Consider the following 12,004-nt stretch of genomic DNA (forward strand, 5'->3'; position numbering starts at 1 on the left):
GTTACGCATCATGTTTGAGCTTCTGCAAGAACCAATGAGGTTCATTCTCGTGTTTACGCATCATGTTTGAGCTTCAGCAAGAACCAATGAGGTTCATTCTAGTGTTACGCATCATGTTTGAGCTTCTGCAAGAACCAATGAGGTTCATTCTCGTGTTACGCTTCATGTTTGAGCTTCCGCAAGAACCAATGAGGTTCATTCTCGTGTTACGCTTCATGTTTGAGCTTCCGCAAGAACCAATGAGGTTCATTCTCGTGTTACGCATCATGTTTGAGCTTCAGCAAGAACCAATGAGGTTCATTCTAGTGTTACGCATCATGTTTGAGCTTCAGCAAGAACCAATGAGGTTCATTCTCGTGTTTACGCATCATGTTTGAGCTTCAGCAAGAACCAATGAGGTTCATTCTAGTGTTACGCATCATGTTTGAGCTTCTGCAAGAACCAATGAGGTTCATTCTCGTGTTTACGCATCATGTTTGAGCTTCAGCAAGAACCAATGAGGTTCATTCTAGTGTTACGCATCATGTTTGAGCTTCCGCAAGAACCAATGAGGTTCATTCTCGTGTTTACGCATCATGTTTGAGCTTCTGCAAGAACCAATGAGGTTCATTCTAGTGTTACGCATCATGTTTGAGCTTCTGCAAGAACCAATGAGGTTCATTCTCGTGTTACGCATCACGTTTGAGCTTCTGCAAGAACCAATGAGGTTCATTCTCGTGTTACGCATCACGTTTGAGCTTCTGCAAGAACCAATGAGGTTCATTCTCATGTTACGCATCATGTTTGAGCTTCAGCAAGAACCAATGAGGTTCATTCTCGTGTTACGCATCATGTTTGAGCTTCAGCAAGAACCAATGAGGTTCATTCTCGTGTTACGCATCATGTTTGAGCTTCAGCAAGAACCAATGAGGTTCATTCTCGTGTTACGCATCACGTTTGAGCTTCTGCAAGAACCAATGAGGTTCATTCTCGTGTTACGCATCACGTTTGAGCTTCTGCAAGAACCAATGAGGTTCATTCTCGTGTTTACGCATCATGTTTGAGCTTCTGCAAGAACCAATGAGGTTCATTCTCGTGTTACGCATCATGTTTGAGCTTCTGCAAGAACCAATGAGGTTCATTCTCGTGTTTACGCATCATGTTTGAGCTTCAGCAAGAACCAATGAGGTTCATTCTCGTGTTACGCATCATGTTTGAGCTTCAGCAAGAACCAATGAGGTTCATTCTCGTGTTACGCATCATGTTTGAGCTTCCGCAAGAACCAATGAGGTTCATTCTCGTGTTTACACATCATGTTTGAGCTTCAGCAAGAACCAATGAGGTTCATTCTAGTGTTACGCATCATGTTTGAGCTTCTGCAAGAACCAATGAGGTTCATTCTCGTGTTACGCATCATGTTTGAGCTTCAGCAAGAACCAATGAGGTTCATTCTAGTGTTACGCATCATGTTTGAGCTTCAGCAAGAACCAATGAGGTTCATTCTAGTGTTACGCATCATGTTTGAGCTTCTGCAAGAACCAATGAGGTTCATTCTCGTGTTTACGCATCATGTTTGAGCTTCAGCAAGAACCAATGAGGTTCATTCTCGTGTTACGCATCATGTTTAAGCTTCAGCAAGAACCAATGAGGTTCATTCTTGTGTTACGCATCATGTTTGAGCTTCAGCAAGAACCAATGAGGTTCATTCTCGTGTTTACGCATCATGTTTGAGCTTCAGCAAGAACCAATGAGGTTCATTCTAGTGTTACGCATCATGTTTGAGCTTCTGCAAGAACCAATGAGGTTCATTCTCGTGTTTACGCATCATGTTTGAGCTTCAGCAAGAACCAATGAGGTTCATTCTCGTGTTACGCATCATGTTTGAGCTTCTGCAAGAACCAATGAGGTTCATTCTCGTGTTTACGCATCATGTTTGAGCTTCAGCAAGAACCAATGAGGTTCATTCTCGTGTTACGCATCATGTTTGAGCTTCTGCAAGAACCAATGAGGTTCATTCTCGTGTTTACGCATCATGTTTGAGCTTCAGCAAGAACCAATGAGGTTCATTCTAGTGTTACGCATCATGTTTGAGCTTCTGCAAGAACCAATGAGGTTCATTCTCGTGTTTACGCATCATGTTTGAGCTTCAGCAAGAACCAATGAGGTTCATTCTAGTGTTACGCATCATGTTTGAGCTTCTGCAAGAACCAATGAGGTTCATTCTCGTGTTTACGCATCATGTTTGAGCTTCAGCAAGAACCAATGAGGTTCATTCTCGTGTTACGCATCATGTTTGAGCTTCCGCAAGAACCAATGAGGTTCATTCTCGTGTTTACGCATCATGTTTGAGCTTCAGCAAGAACCAATGAGGTTCATTCTAGTGTTACGCATCATGTTTGAGCTTCTGCAAGAACCAATGAGGTTCATTCTCGTGTTACGCATCACGTTTGAGCTTCTGCAAGAACCAATGAGGTTCATTCTAGTGTTACGCATCATGTTAGAGCTTCAGCAAGAACCAATGAGGTTCATTCTCGTGTTTACGCATCATGTTTGAGCTTCAGCAAGAACCAATGAGGTTCATTCTAGTGTTACGCATCATGTTTGAGCTTCTGCAAGAACCAATGAGGTTCATTCTCGTGTTTACGCATCATGCTTGAGCTTCAGCAAGAACCAATGAGGTTCATTCTAGTGTTACGCATCATGTTTGAGCTTCCGCAAGAACCAATGAGGTTCATTCTCGTGTTTACGCATCATGTTTGAGCTTCAGCAAGAACCAATGAGGTTCATTCTCGTGTTACGCCTCATGTTTGAGCTTCCGCAAGAACCAATGAGGTTCATTCTCGTGTTTACGCATCATGTTTGAGCTTCAGCAAGAACCAATGAGGTTCATTCTAGTGTTACGCATCATGTTTGAGCTTCTGCAAGAACCAATGAGGTTCATTCTCGTGTTTACGCATCATGTTTGAGCTTCAGAAAGAACCAATGAGGTTCATTCTCGTGTTACGCCTCATGTTTGAGCTTCCGCAAGAACCAATGAGGTTCATTCTCGTGTTTACGCATCATGTTTGAGCTTCAGCAAGAACCAATGAGGTTCATTCTAGTGTTACGCATCATGTTTGAGCTTCTGCAAGAACCAATGAGGTTCATTCTAGTGTTACGCATCATGTTTGAGCTTCTGCAAGAACCAATGAGGTTCATTCTCGTGTTACGCATCATGTTTGAGCTTCTGCAAGAACCAATGAGGTTCATTCTCGTGTTACGCATCATGTTTGAGCTTCTGCAAGAACCAATGAGGTTCATTCTCGTGTTACGCATCACGTTTGAGCTTCTGCAAGAACCAATGAGGTTCATTCTCGTGTTACGCATCACGTTTGAGCTTCAGCAAGAACCAATGAGGTTCATTCTCGTGTTACGCATCATGTTTGAGCTTCAGCAAGAACCAATGAGGTACATTCTCGTGTTACGCATCATGTTTGAGCTTCAGCAAGAACCAATGAGGTTCATTCTCGTGTTACGCATCATGTTTGAGCTTCTGCAAGAACCAATGAGGTTCATTCTCGTGTTACGCATCACGTTTGAGTTTCAGCAAGAACCAATGAGGTTCATTCTCGTGTTACGAATACGTTTGAGCTTCTGCAAGAACCAATGAGGTTCATTCTCGTGTTACGCATCACGTTTGAGCTTCTGCAAGAACCAATGAGGTTCATTCTCGTGTTACGCATCATGTTTGAGCTTCAGCAAGAACCAATGAGGTTCATTCTCGTGTTACGCATCACGTTTGAGCTTCTGCAAGAACCAATGAGGTTCATTCTCGTGTTACGCATCATGTTTGAGCTTCTGCAAGAACCAATGAGGTTCATTCTCGTGTTTACGCATCATGTTTGAGCTTCAGCAAGAACCAATGAGGTTCATTCTCGTGTTGCGCATCATGTTTGAGCTTCAGCAAGAACCAATGAGGTACATTCTCGTGTTACGCATCATGTTTGAGCTTCAGCAAGAACCAATGAGGTTCATTCTCGTGTTACGCATCATGTTTGAGCTTCTGCAAGAACCAATGAGGTTCATTCTCGTGTTACGCATCACGTTTGAGTTTCAGCAAGAACCAATGAGGTTCATTCTCGTGTTACGAATACGTTTGAGCTTCTGCAAGAACCAATGAGGTTCATTCTCGTGTTACGCATCACGTTTGAGCTTCTGCAAGAACCAATGAGGTTCATTCTCGTGTTACGCATCATGTTTGAGCTTCTGCAAGAACCAATGAGGTTCATTCTCGTGTTACGCATCACGTTTGAGCTTCTGCAAGAACCAATGAGGTTCATTCTAGTGTTACGCATCATGTTAGAGCTTCAGCAAGAACCAATGAGGTTCATTCTCGTGTTTACGCATCATGTTTGAGCTTCAGCAAGAACCAATGAGGTTCATTCTCGTGTTACGCATCATGTTTGAGCTTCTGCAAGAACCAATGAGGTTCATTCTCGTGTTTACGCATCATGTTTGAGCTTCAGCAAGAACCAATGAGGTTCATTCTAGTGTTACGCATCATGTTTGAGCTTCAGCAAGAACCAATGAGGTTCATTCTCGTGTTACGCATCATGTTTGAGCTTCCGCAAGAACCAATGAGGTTCATTCTCGTGTTTACGCATCATGTTTGAGCTTCAGCAAGAACCAATGAGGTTCATTCTAGTGTTACGCATCATGTTTGAGCTTCAGCAAGAACCAATGAGGTTCATTCTAGTGTTACGCATCATGTTTGAGCTTCTGCAAGAACCAATGAGGTTCATTCTCGTGTTACGCATCATGTTTGAGCTTCTGCAAGAACCAATGAGGTTCATTCTCGTGTTACGCATCATGTTTGAGCTTCTGCAAGAACCAATGAGGTTCATTCTCGTGTTTACGCATCATGTTTGAGCTTCAGCAAGAACCAATGAGGTTCATTCTAGTGTTACGCATCATGTTTGAGCTTCTGCAAGAACCAATGAGGTTCATTCTCGTGTTTACGCATCATGTTTGAGCTTCAGCAAGAACCAATGAGGTTCATTCTAGTGTTACGCATCATGTTTGAGCTTCTGCAAGAACCAATGAGGTTCATTCTCGTGTTTACGCATCATGTTTGAGCTTCAGCAAGAACCAATGAGGTTCATTCTCGTGTTACGCATCATGTTTGAGCTTCTGCAAGAACCAATGAGGTTCATTCTCGTGTTACGCATCACGTTTGAGCTTCTGCAAGAACCAATGAGGTTCATTCTCGTGTTACGCATCACGTTTGAGCTTCTGCAAGAACCAATGAGGTTCATTCTCGTGTTACGCATCATGTTTGAGCTTCTGCAAGAACCAATGAGGTTCATTCTCGTGTTACGCATCACGTTTGAGCTTCTGCAAGAACCAATGAGGTTCATTCTCGTGTTACGCATCATGTTTGAGCTTCTGCAAGAACCAATGAGGTTCATTCTCGTGTTACGCAGCACGTTTGAGCTTCCGCAAGAACTTAATTTCTCCCAAAATACAGGAAAGTAAATGACTGGAGAACTGGGAGAGGAATAGAGTAAACTATATAGTTACTTATACAACGTGTATCTGATATGAATGAAACACGTTGTCAAATTATAATTGAAAATATTATTATCGCCGTTTCCATAGACATCAGTGTGTATTTAACAAACTTTAAATGTATTTTTTTGCTAGTACTTATGTGTGTTTAAAGCTGCAGTCAGTAACTTTTGCTGTAATCGTATGCATCAAAGGGTTAAACAAATCTTCATTTGTGTTCTGAAGATGAACGAAAGTCTTACAGGTTTGGAATGACATGAGAGTGATGACAACTTTTTCATTTTTGGGTGGACTATCCCTTTAAATATTTACACCCATACTACAGGACTCAACAATAAAGATTGACAGGAGTCAGTGTGATTTCCAGATCGTTTCTTTTTACGTTAGAGAATGATAAACATGAGCTTTTCTGAGATGAAAAAATGAAATGAGATGAAAAGACTATGAAAAATTGTGGTTGCAAATTCTGCAGACTTATGTCACCAAGGTAAGATAATCTTGCTGGCTGACACAGACACTGAAGCTCCTGAGAACTACTGATCTGTTAAGCACTATGTAATGCTTGTTAATGATATAATGAAAGTTATTAGAGAACTCTAATTTCTCACCTCTGAGATATTTGACTTTGAGATACTCAGAACTGGCTTTCTGTCCCAAGAGAGGATCGTTGAGCATGACTTTAGTCTGAGCTTTAATGCCCTCGTAGAACTGACCCATGGCCACATGACTGAGACCCTTCATGTACTGACACACCTCATTATAGGGCTCCAGTTGCAGACATCTCTGAAAGACAACATGATAAAGACACCACTGAAACTAACACACAACCACAAGACTCGTGACGACATATCCACCCGTGAGCGGTCGACATCTCCCCAGAATGATTGAAAAACATGTTTGTTTTGAGATTCAAAACAAGAAATGAATAAAACCATACAAGAAATACAAGAATGAGAAATACTGTGTTGAAATAAACCACCACGTAAAAGTGACATAATGACGATGAACTTTCATTTTTAAAATCTATGTTATTGATGTTGCAATGAGGGACTTTGGAATTGCACAATTCTACACAGGTCATCCTGACTAAAGATAGTCTAGCTGATCTTCAATAAATAGACGCAAGTGACGCAAGTGAATGTCCATTTAAATAAACAACGAGAGTCTGTAAAAGAACTGACAGCTCACCCAAAAATTCGGTCATAATTTACTAACCCTCAAGTCATTCCAAAGTTCATCTTCAGAACAAAATTGAAGATATTTTTTACTTCCTGCGAGAACAAAACGAATGGGTTATTATGCGTCAAACAAACAATGTTTGAGCTTCAATTTAAGACGTTTGATGAGCTCTATGTATGTGTGTTGAACAATGTTTGTGTGTGAATAAAAGCCTAAATTAAATCTGTCATGTTAAATGGTCATGTCTCTTGGATTATAACCCTTCGATTCATGTGGATTCCCTTTAAGATCTCTTTAAGAACTTTTTGAAATGCGCAAGTTTTAGGGGAACTTTCAATGGAGGGACAACTATCTCTCAGATATAATTACAAATATCTTCATTTGTGTTTTAAAGATGAATGATAGCCTTGTGGGTGAGTAAATGACATGAGAGTGAGTAAAGGATGGCAGAATTGTCATTTTTGGCAGAACTATCCCTTTAAACTGTACAGACGGCATCTGTGACGTGGCGTCTTTTACCACAGAAGATCATTTTGACTCGTCCCTTAGTTTGTAACAACTAAGAAATGTGAAGCTTTGAGTTTTGATTTGTAATGTGAAGCTTGTAAGATTATATTTTAATTCTACTGTAATGTAACATTTCCAACTAAAAGTAAATATTTACTGGGAAATAATGTACAGCAGGACTTTTATCCATCATGGTTACATCAGCAGTGAAGAAAAGTGCGTTTCAGATGCATTCAAATTCTACCAAATTAAATAGTCTACTTCAAATCAATGTATAGTTCATGTTTTTTTAGGACTAATATTGCCAACGTAAAGGTCATTACACCATGGTCTGTCTGAATACTCGACTCTGATTGGCTGGAAGGTGCGCAATAAAACGTTTTAATGCACAGATAGTTCCAGTCGGTTTAATCACCGTTCTGTATTAATGCGCTGCTTTCATTGAAGCGTGCACACAGAGACAGATCTCGCTTCACACACAGAAGATTCATGAGCACAGAAACTTATCAGTGGCTGCTATTAATAAAATCTCTACATTATATTTCTCAGCAACGAGGGGGTATCATCACTGTTTTTGAAGTAATTAAACTCACAGCTTCGTTGTTAGTAGAGAGAGACGCTAACCATCAATTTAACCCTTCCGTCAAATATTGTGCTGCAAACATCAATAACAGCTTTACTTTGTCAATGCTGGCAAATGACCATGGTATAACCGGGATAATCCACGGCTAGCTGTGCATTAAACTATTAAATCCATCGCGTCGAGCAGTTCTTAAAATCCGCCTGACGTCACAAACTACCTTGTAACCAATCAGGTCAACGAGTGGATCTCTGAGCAGGTGCGAGTGAGTGGAGGCGGGGCTCATTTGCATATTCATAGAACCGCGCACACTAAATGAGGCGAGTGTGTAGAGTTACATTCAAGCTATTTTAAGGCATGAAGAACTTACATTTTTTTCATTTTTTTTTTTTTTTAAATATGTCATTTTGGTGATCAAAGATGAGTTTTAAGGAATACAATTATTGACTACAGGGGGCCTTTAAAATCGTTTAAGGCGAGACACTACAGGTGAATAGGGTAATTTTTTTAACTAGCAGACATCACCATGAAACTTTCCCAGTTGATTACCTACATTAAGATGAGAAAAAAAATGTATTACAAGTTTTCTGTAATTTAATGTTTAAATATGCAAATTAGGCATTATATAATTAAATATATGCGCTAGTTTGCATATATTTAAAAAAATGAAATCTGACTATTGGATAAAGCCAGGTTCAAAATTCTTTTTTCATTGTGTTCACATATTAGAAGGGGGAAAAAAATTACAGAGGGATTTATGGATATCTACTTTTGTTATCCTGTAAATCAGAATATACTGTCAATAGCCTTAAAAAAATGATTTTTGCCATGTTTTTTGGAATAAAATGTTATATAAATCGGGCTAGGAATAATATATTTACAAATCCCTCAGTAAATGTCTTCATAATATAACTAGGTACAAGACTGGAAAGTTTGGTGTAAATAGGTGCTACCGAAGTGGATATTTCGGACTTTGAGTATGAGAGAAAAGTCATTTTGAGAAAACGGGCTTTAAAGATTTAGCATCAGCCAATGAGATTGCGCAATTGCGCCCTTTTACTTTCACGATTGGTTGCTGATAAAAAGGAAATTACCATATTTGGATCCAACAACATTGTACAGGAGAGAGAGAGCTTTCTAACGGTGTGTGTGATGACAGGGTGCAGATCGCGATCGCGGAGCAACGGATGATTTACAACACCAACTTTTGATGAATTTATGAGAAATCTACAGACGCAAACAGACAAAGTGTAGTAAAATAAAGACCTAAATGTGTATTTCGGACTTTTTTTTCACCACAAGTCTGAAAGAAGACATGTTTTTGAAGACAAATATCCCGAAATCTCAAAATTGACCAGTGAATGTTTTTGCCTGCCGTGTCTCGCCTTAATGCACAGCTAGCCGAGGGTTATCCCTTACATACAGCACATTTGGGACACACACGATAGATTTACCTTAAAGTTGCCGATGGCCTCTTGCAGACTGCCGTGGTGGTACAGCATCATTCCTCTGAGCTGGAGCGACTGGATGTGGTTCTGATCCAGTAACAGAGCTTTCTGGAAGCTCTCCATAGCATTCTCGAAATCACCCAATTCCCTAAACAAACACGCACACACGTAATTGGCTCCAGGCGAACATTTGCTGACTGTTAAAATCATAATGCGTCAGTAGAACCACACCTGTAAGCCTGGCCCAAGCTTTTGTATGCATCGATGAAGTCCGGCTTCAATTTGAGAGCTTCTTTAAACACCTCGATAGCCTCCTGCATGCAGAAAACAACATATTGGTAGTAGCATAGACTGTCGTCATTACTGTAAATATATTCTACTGCACAGTATAACATGGCAAATCTCTTTAAACTTTAGTCTAGATCTCACATCTAAGTTTTATGAATCAGGGCATTGTGTAGTGCAATTTCTTTGTTTGTGATATAAGGGTTTTGTTACTTTAAGGAGGCCCCTGTGGAAGAAGGTCAGCCCTTTATAGAGCATAGCGATAGGCTGGTTCTTCTTCAGCTCTAGAGACTGCTGGAAATCATCCATGGCTGCCAAATAATCCTGAAAAACAATGAGAGAAAGGAAGACACCTGTAAATCTTATTCATCAATGAGCTATTCAAATTAAACTAACATTAAAAAGTTTGGGGTCAGTAAGACTTTTTTAAAGGAATTATTTTTTTATTTAGCAACAACTATTTTTACTCCGCAAGGATGCATTAAACTGATTAAAAGTGACAAAGACTCGTAAAATGTTACAAAATCAATTGTATTTCAAAACTGTCTATTCTTTAAAGAATCTTGAAAAATGTTACGTGCAGAAAAAGGTCCACTGTCTATTGTCAGTAGCGTGGCGTTTTCATTTCTGTGATGTCACATCACCACATAAGTCATTTTAGCAGAGGTTGATTTAAAAAAACGATATTTTTGAATTGGAGAGAAAGTTCTAAAAGTTTCAGTATGTTTTCATAGTACAATGAACTTTTCTCTCAAAAGATATTTGATTCCTTATAATAACACCACTATATATATATAAAAAAAACTTCTCTTTTTTTATCTCACTGTATTCATGCAGCAATCATAACTGACCTATGTCTAAGCCACGCCCCCAAACGCGATGAGCCAATCACAGTGGGCATAGCTAACCCAATACACTAGGACATTCTCTGCTTCCACGTCCATTGAAATGCATTGCAGTTAGTCCATTTTTATTCGTTTTTATGTTTTTTTTTCTCGTCATTTTAAGTTTAAAATGGTCAAACGGTGTGCATGGGGTACATGCAACTCCGACACTAGGTATCCCGAGAGGCAGGGCGACGGTGTGTATTTTTTACCCTTTCCCAAGCCACATCTCAACCGAGATGAGTGTCTGCTCGGGATAAAGTTATGCGTAACGTTAGACCACAACAACAACTAAATGTGGATAAATTAAACAAGAATTAAACAAGGATGTCTACATCTGTTCTAAGTCAACAACGTATTTGAACGTTATCTACGTAACGTTAGCCTAACATTAGAAAACGTTGACGTTAGCTTCTAGCTGCGTTGTACATCATGTCACTTAGCTTCATTAACGTATCTGTAAATAACAGAGATAATAAATGTCATCAATGTTGTGCTGAAAGATTCATGTAAATACTGCAGTGCATGAACAATGCTGATCCTCTATCTTGTTGTCTGAGATGGTGATGGCAACGAGATGCGGTTTATCACGTTTACACTGTGACCTGTAAATGTTTGCCTGGAGCTGAAGCTTTTCATCGACCTTCTCAACAATAAAATTATTAATATAACCCTCCAATGAATAGTTAAGGTCCTTTTGGTGACTTCGAGATTAGGCTTGGGCGGTAATACGGTAATATCGTATACCGCGGGATCTAAAAATAGCAACGGTATCAGTTTCAATATCGTCATACCGTCATAAAAAAAATCCAATGCACTTATATAGGAGACAAGGATTAAATATAATTTATTTAATGGCTAAAAATGCTTATGTGTGGTTGTCATCACGTGACAGTGTGGAGGAGAAAGAGTGGGGGAGAGAGGGGGAAAGATGGCAAGTTGCGCACCGAGTGACCTGGTCTCGAAGAAGAACACGACTTCTGCAGTTTGGCAGGGATGGGCATTCCAAGCAAAAATAATATTTGAAGATCGCCTGGTATTATTTAATTATTATTCGAAAATCGCACCCCTCCACCATATGCACACACACATGCATGTAGGCTACACAGCTATACAGCGGAGCGGTGTGACACTTAAATAGGCTATAAGTAAAAAAAAAAACGTATTTCTTTTCATATTTATGTTTAATAATATAATGTTGTTATTTTTTTATTTCATCTATGTTGATTATATGAAAAGGAAACTGCATGAGATGAATAAGATAGGATGATAAGATGCCCAATATCGGAAAACATTTGGAATGGGTCAGACATGATTTTTGACCACTTATTACATTTTGTTTTCAATTCAATTCAATTCAAATTTATTTGTATAGCGCTTTTCACAATACATATTGTTTCAAAGCAGCTTTACAGAAAGTGCATTTCAGAAATGTACATAGAAGAATATAGTTAGTTAATCATCATGTATTAATTTAGGGCATAACATTTCGCCGGCGTCGAGTCGTCTCATCGCAGGTGTTGGGGCATCTGAAGTCTCCGTGAGAGGCTTTCGTTTTGTAGAAAGCCTTTCTTTAAAGTGAATTTCGTTTTGTA

General features: G+C 39.5%; 1 protein-coding gene across 2 annotated transcripts in view; it reads right to left on the bottom strand.

The window, feature by feature from the left end:
* Positions 1-12,004, bottom strand: part of ttc13 (tetratricopeptide repeat domain 13) — a 35,155-nt gene that overhangs the window by 16,706 nt on the left and 6,445 nt on the right. For both annotated transcript variants that reach the window (XM_056262647.1, XM_056262646.1), the window contains exons 8-11: positions 9,739-9,849; positions 9,472-9,554; positions 9,247-9,388; positions 6,135-6,309 (exon numbers count right to left, since the gene is read on the bottom strand). In XM_056262647.1, coding sequence (XP_056118622.1) covers positions 6,135-6,309; positions 9,247-9,388; positions 9,472-9,554; positions 9,739-9,849 — 511 coding nt within the window. The remainder of the gene's footprint in view (positions 1-6,134; positions 6,310-9,246; positions 9,389-9,471; positions 9,555-9,738; positions 9,850-12,004) is intronic.

This window comes from Rhinichthys klamathensis, unplaced genomic scaffold (assembly GCF_029890125.1).
Source record: "Rhinichthys klamathensis goyatoka isolate OS25496 unplaced genomic scaffold, OSU_Roscu_1.1 h1tg000196l_1, whole genome shotgun sequence".
Taxonomy (NCBI): domain Eukaryota; kingdom Metazoa; phylum Chordata; class Actinopteri; order Cypriniformes; family Leuciscidae; genus Rhinichthys; species Rhinichthys klamathensis.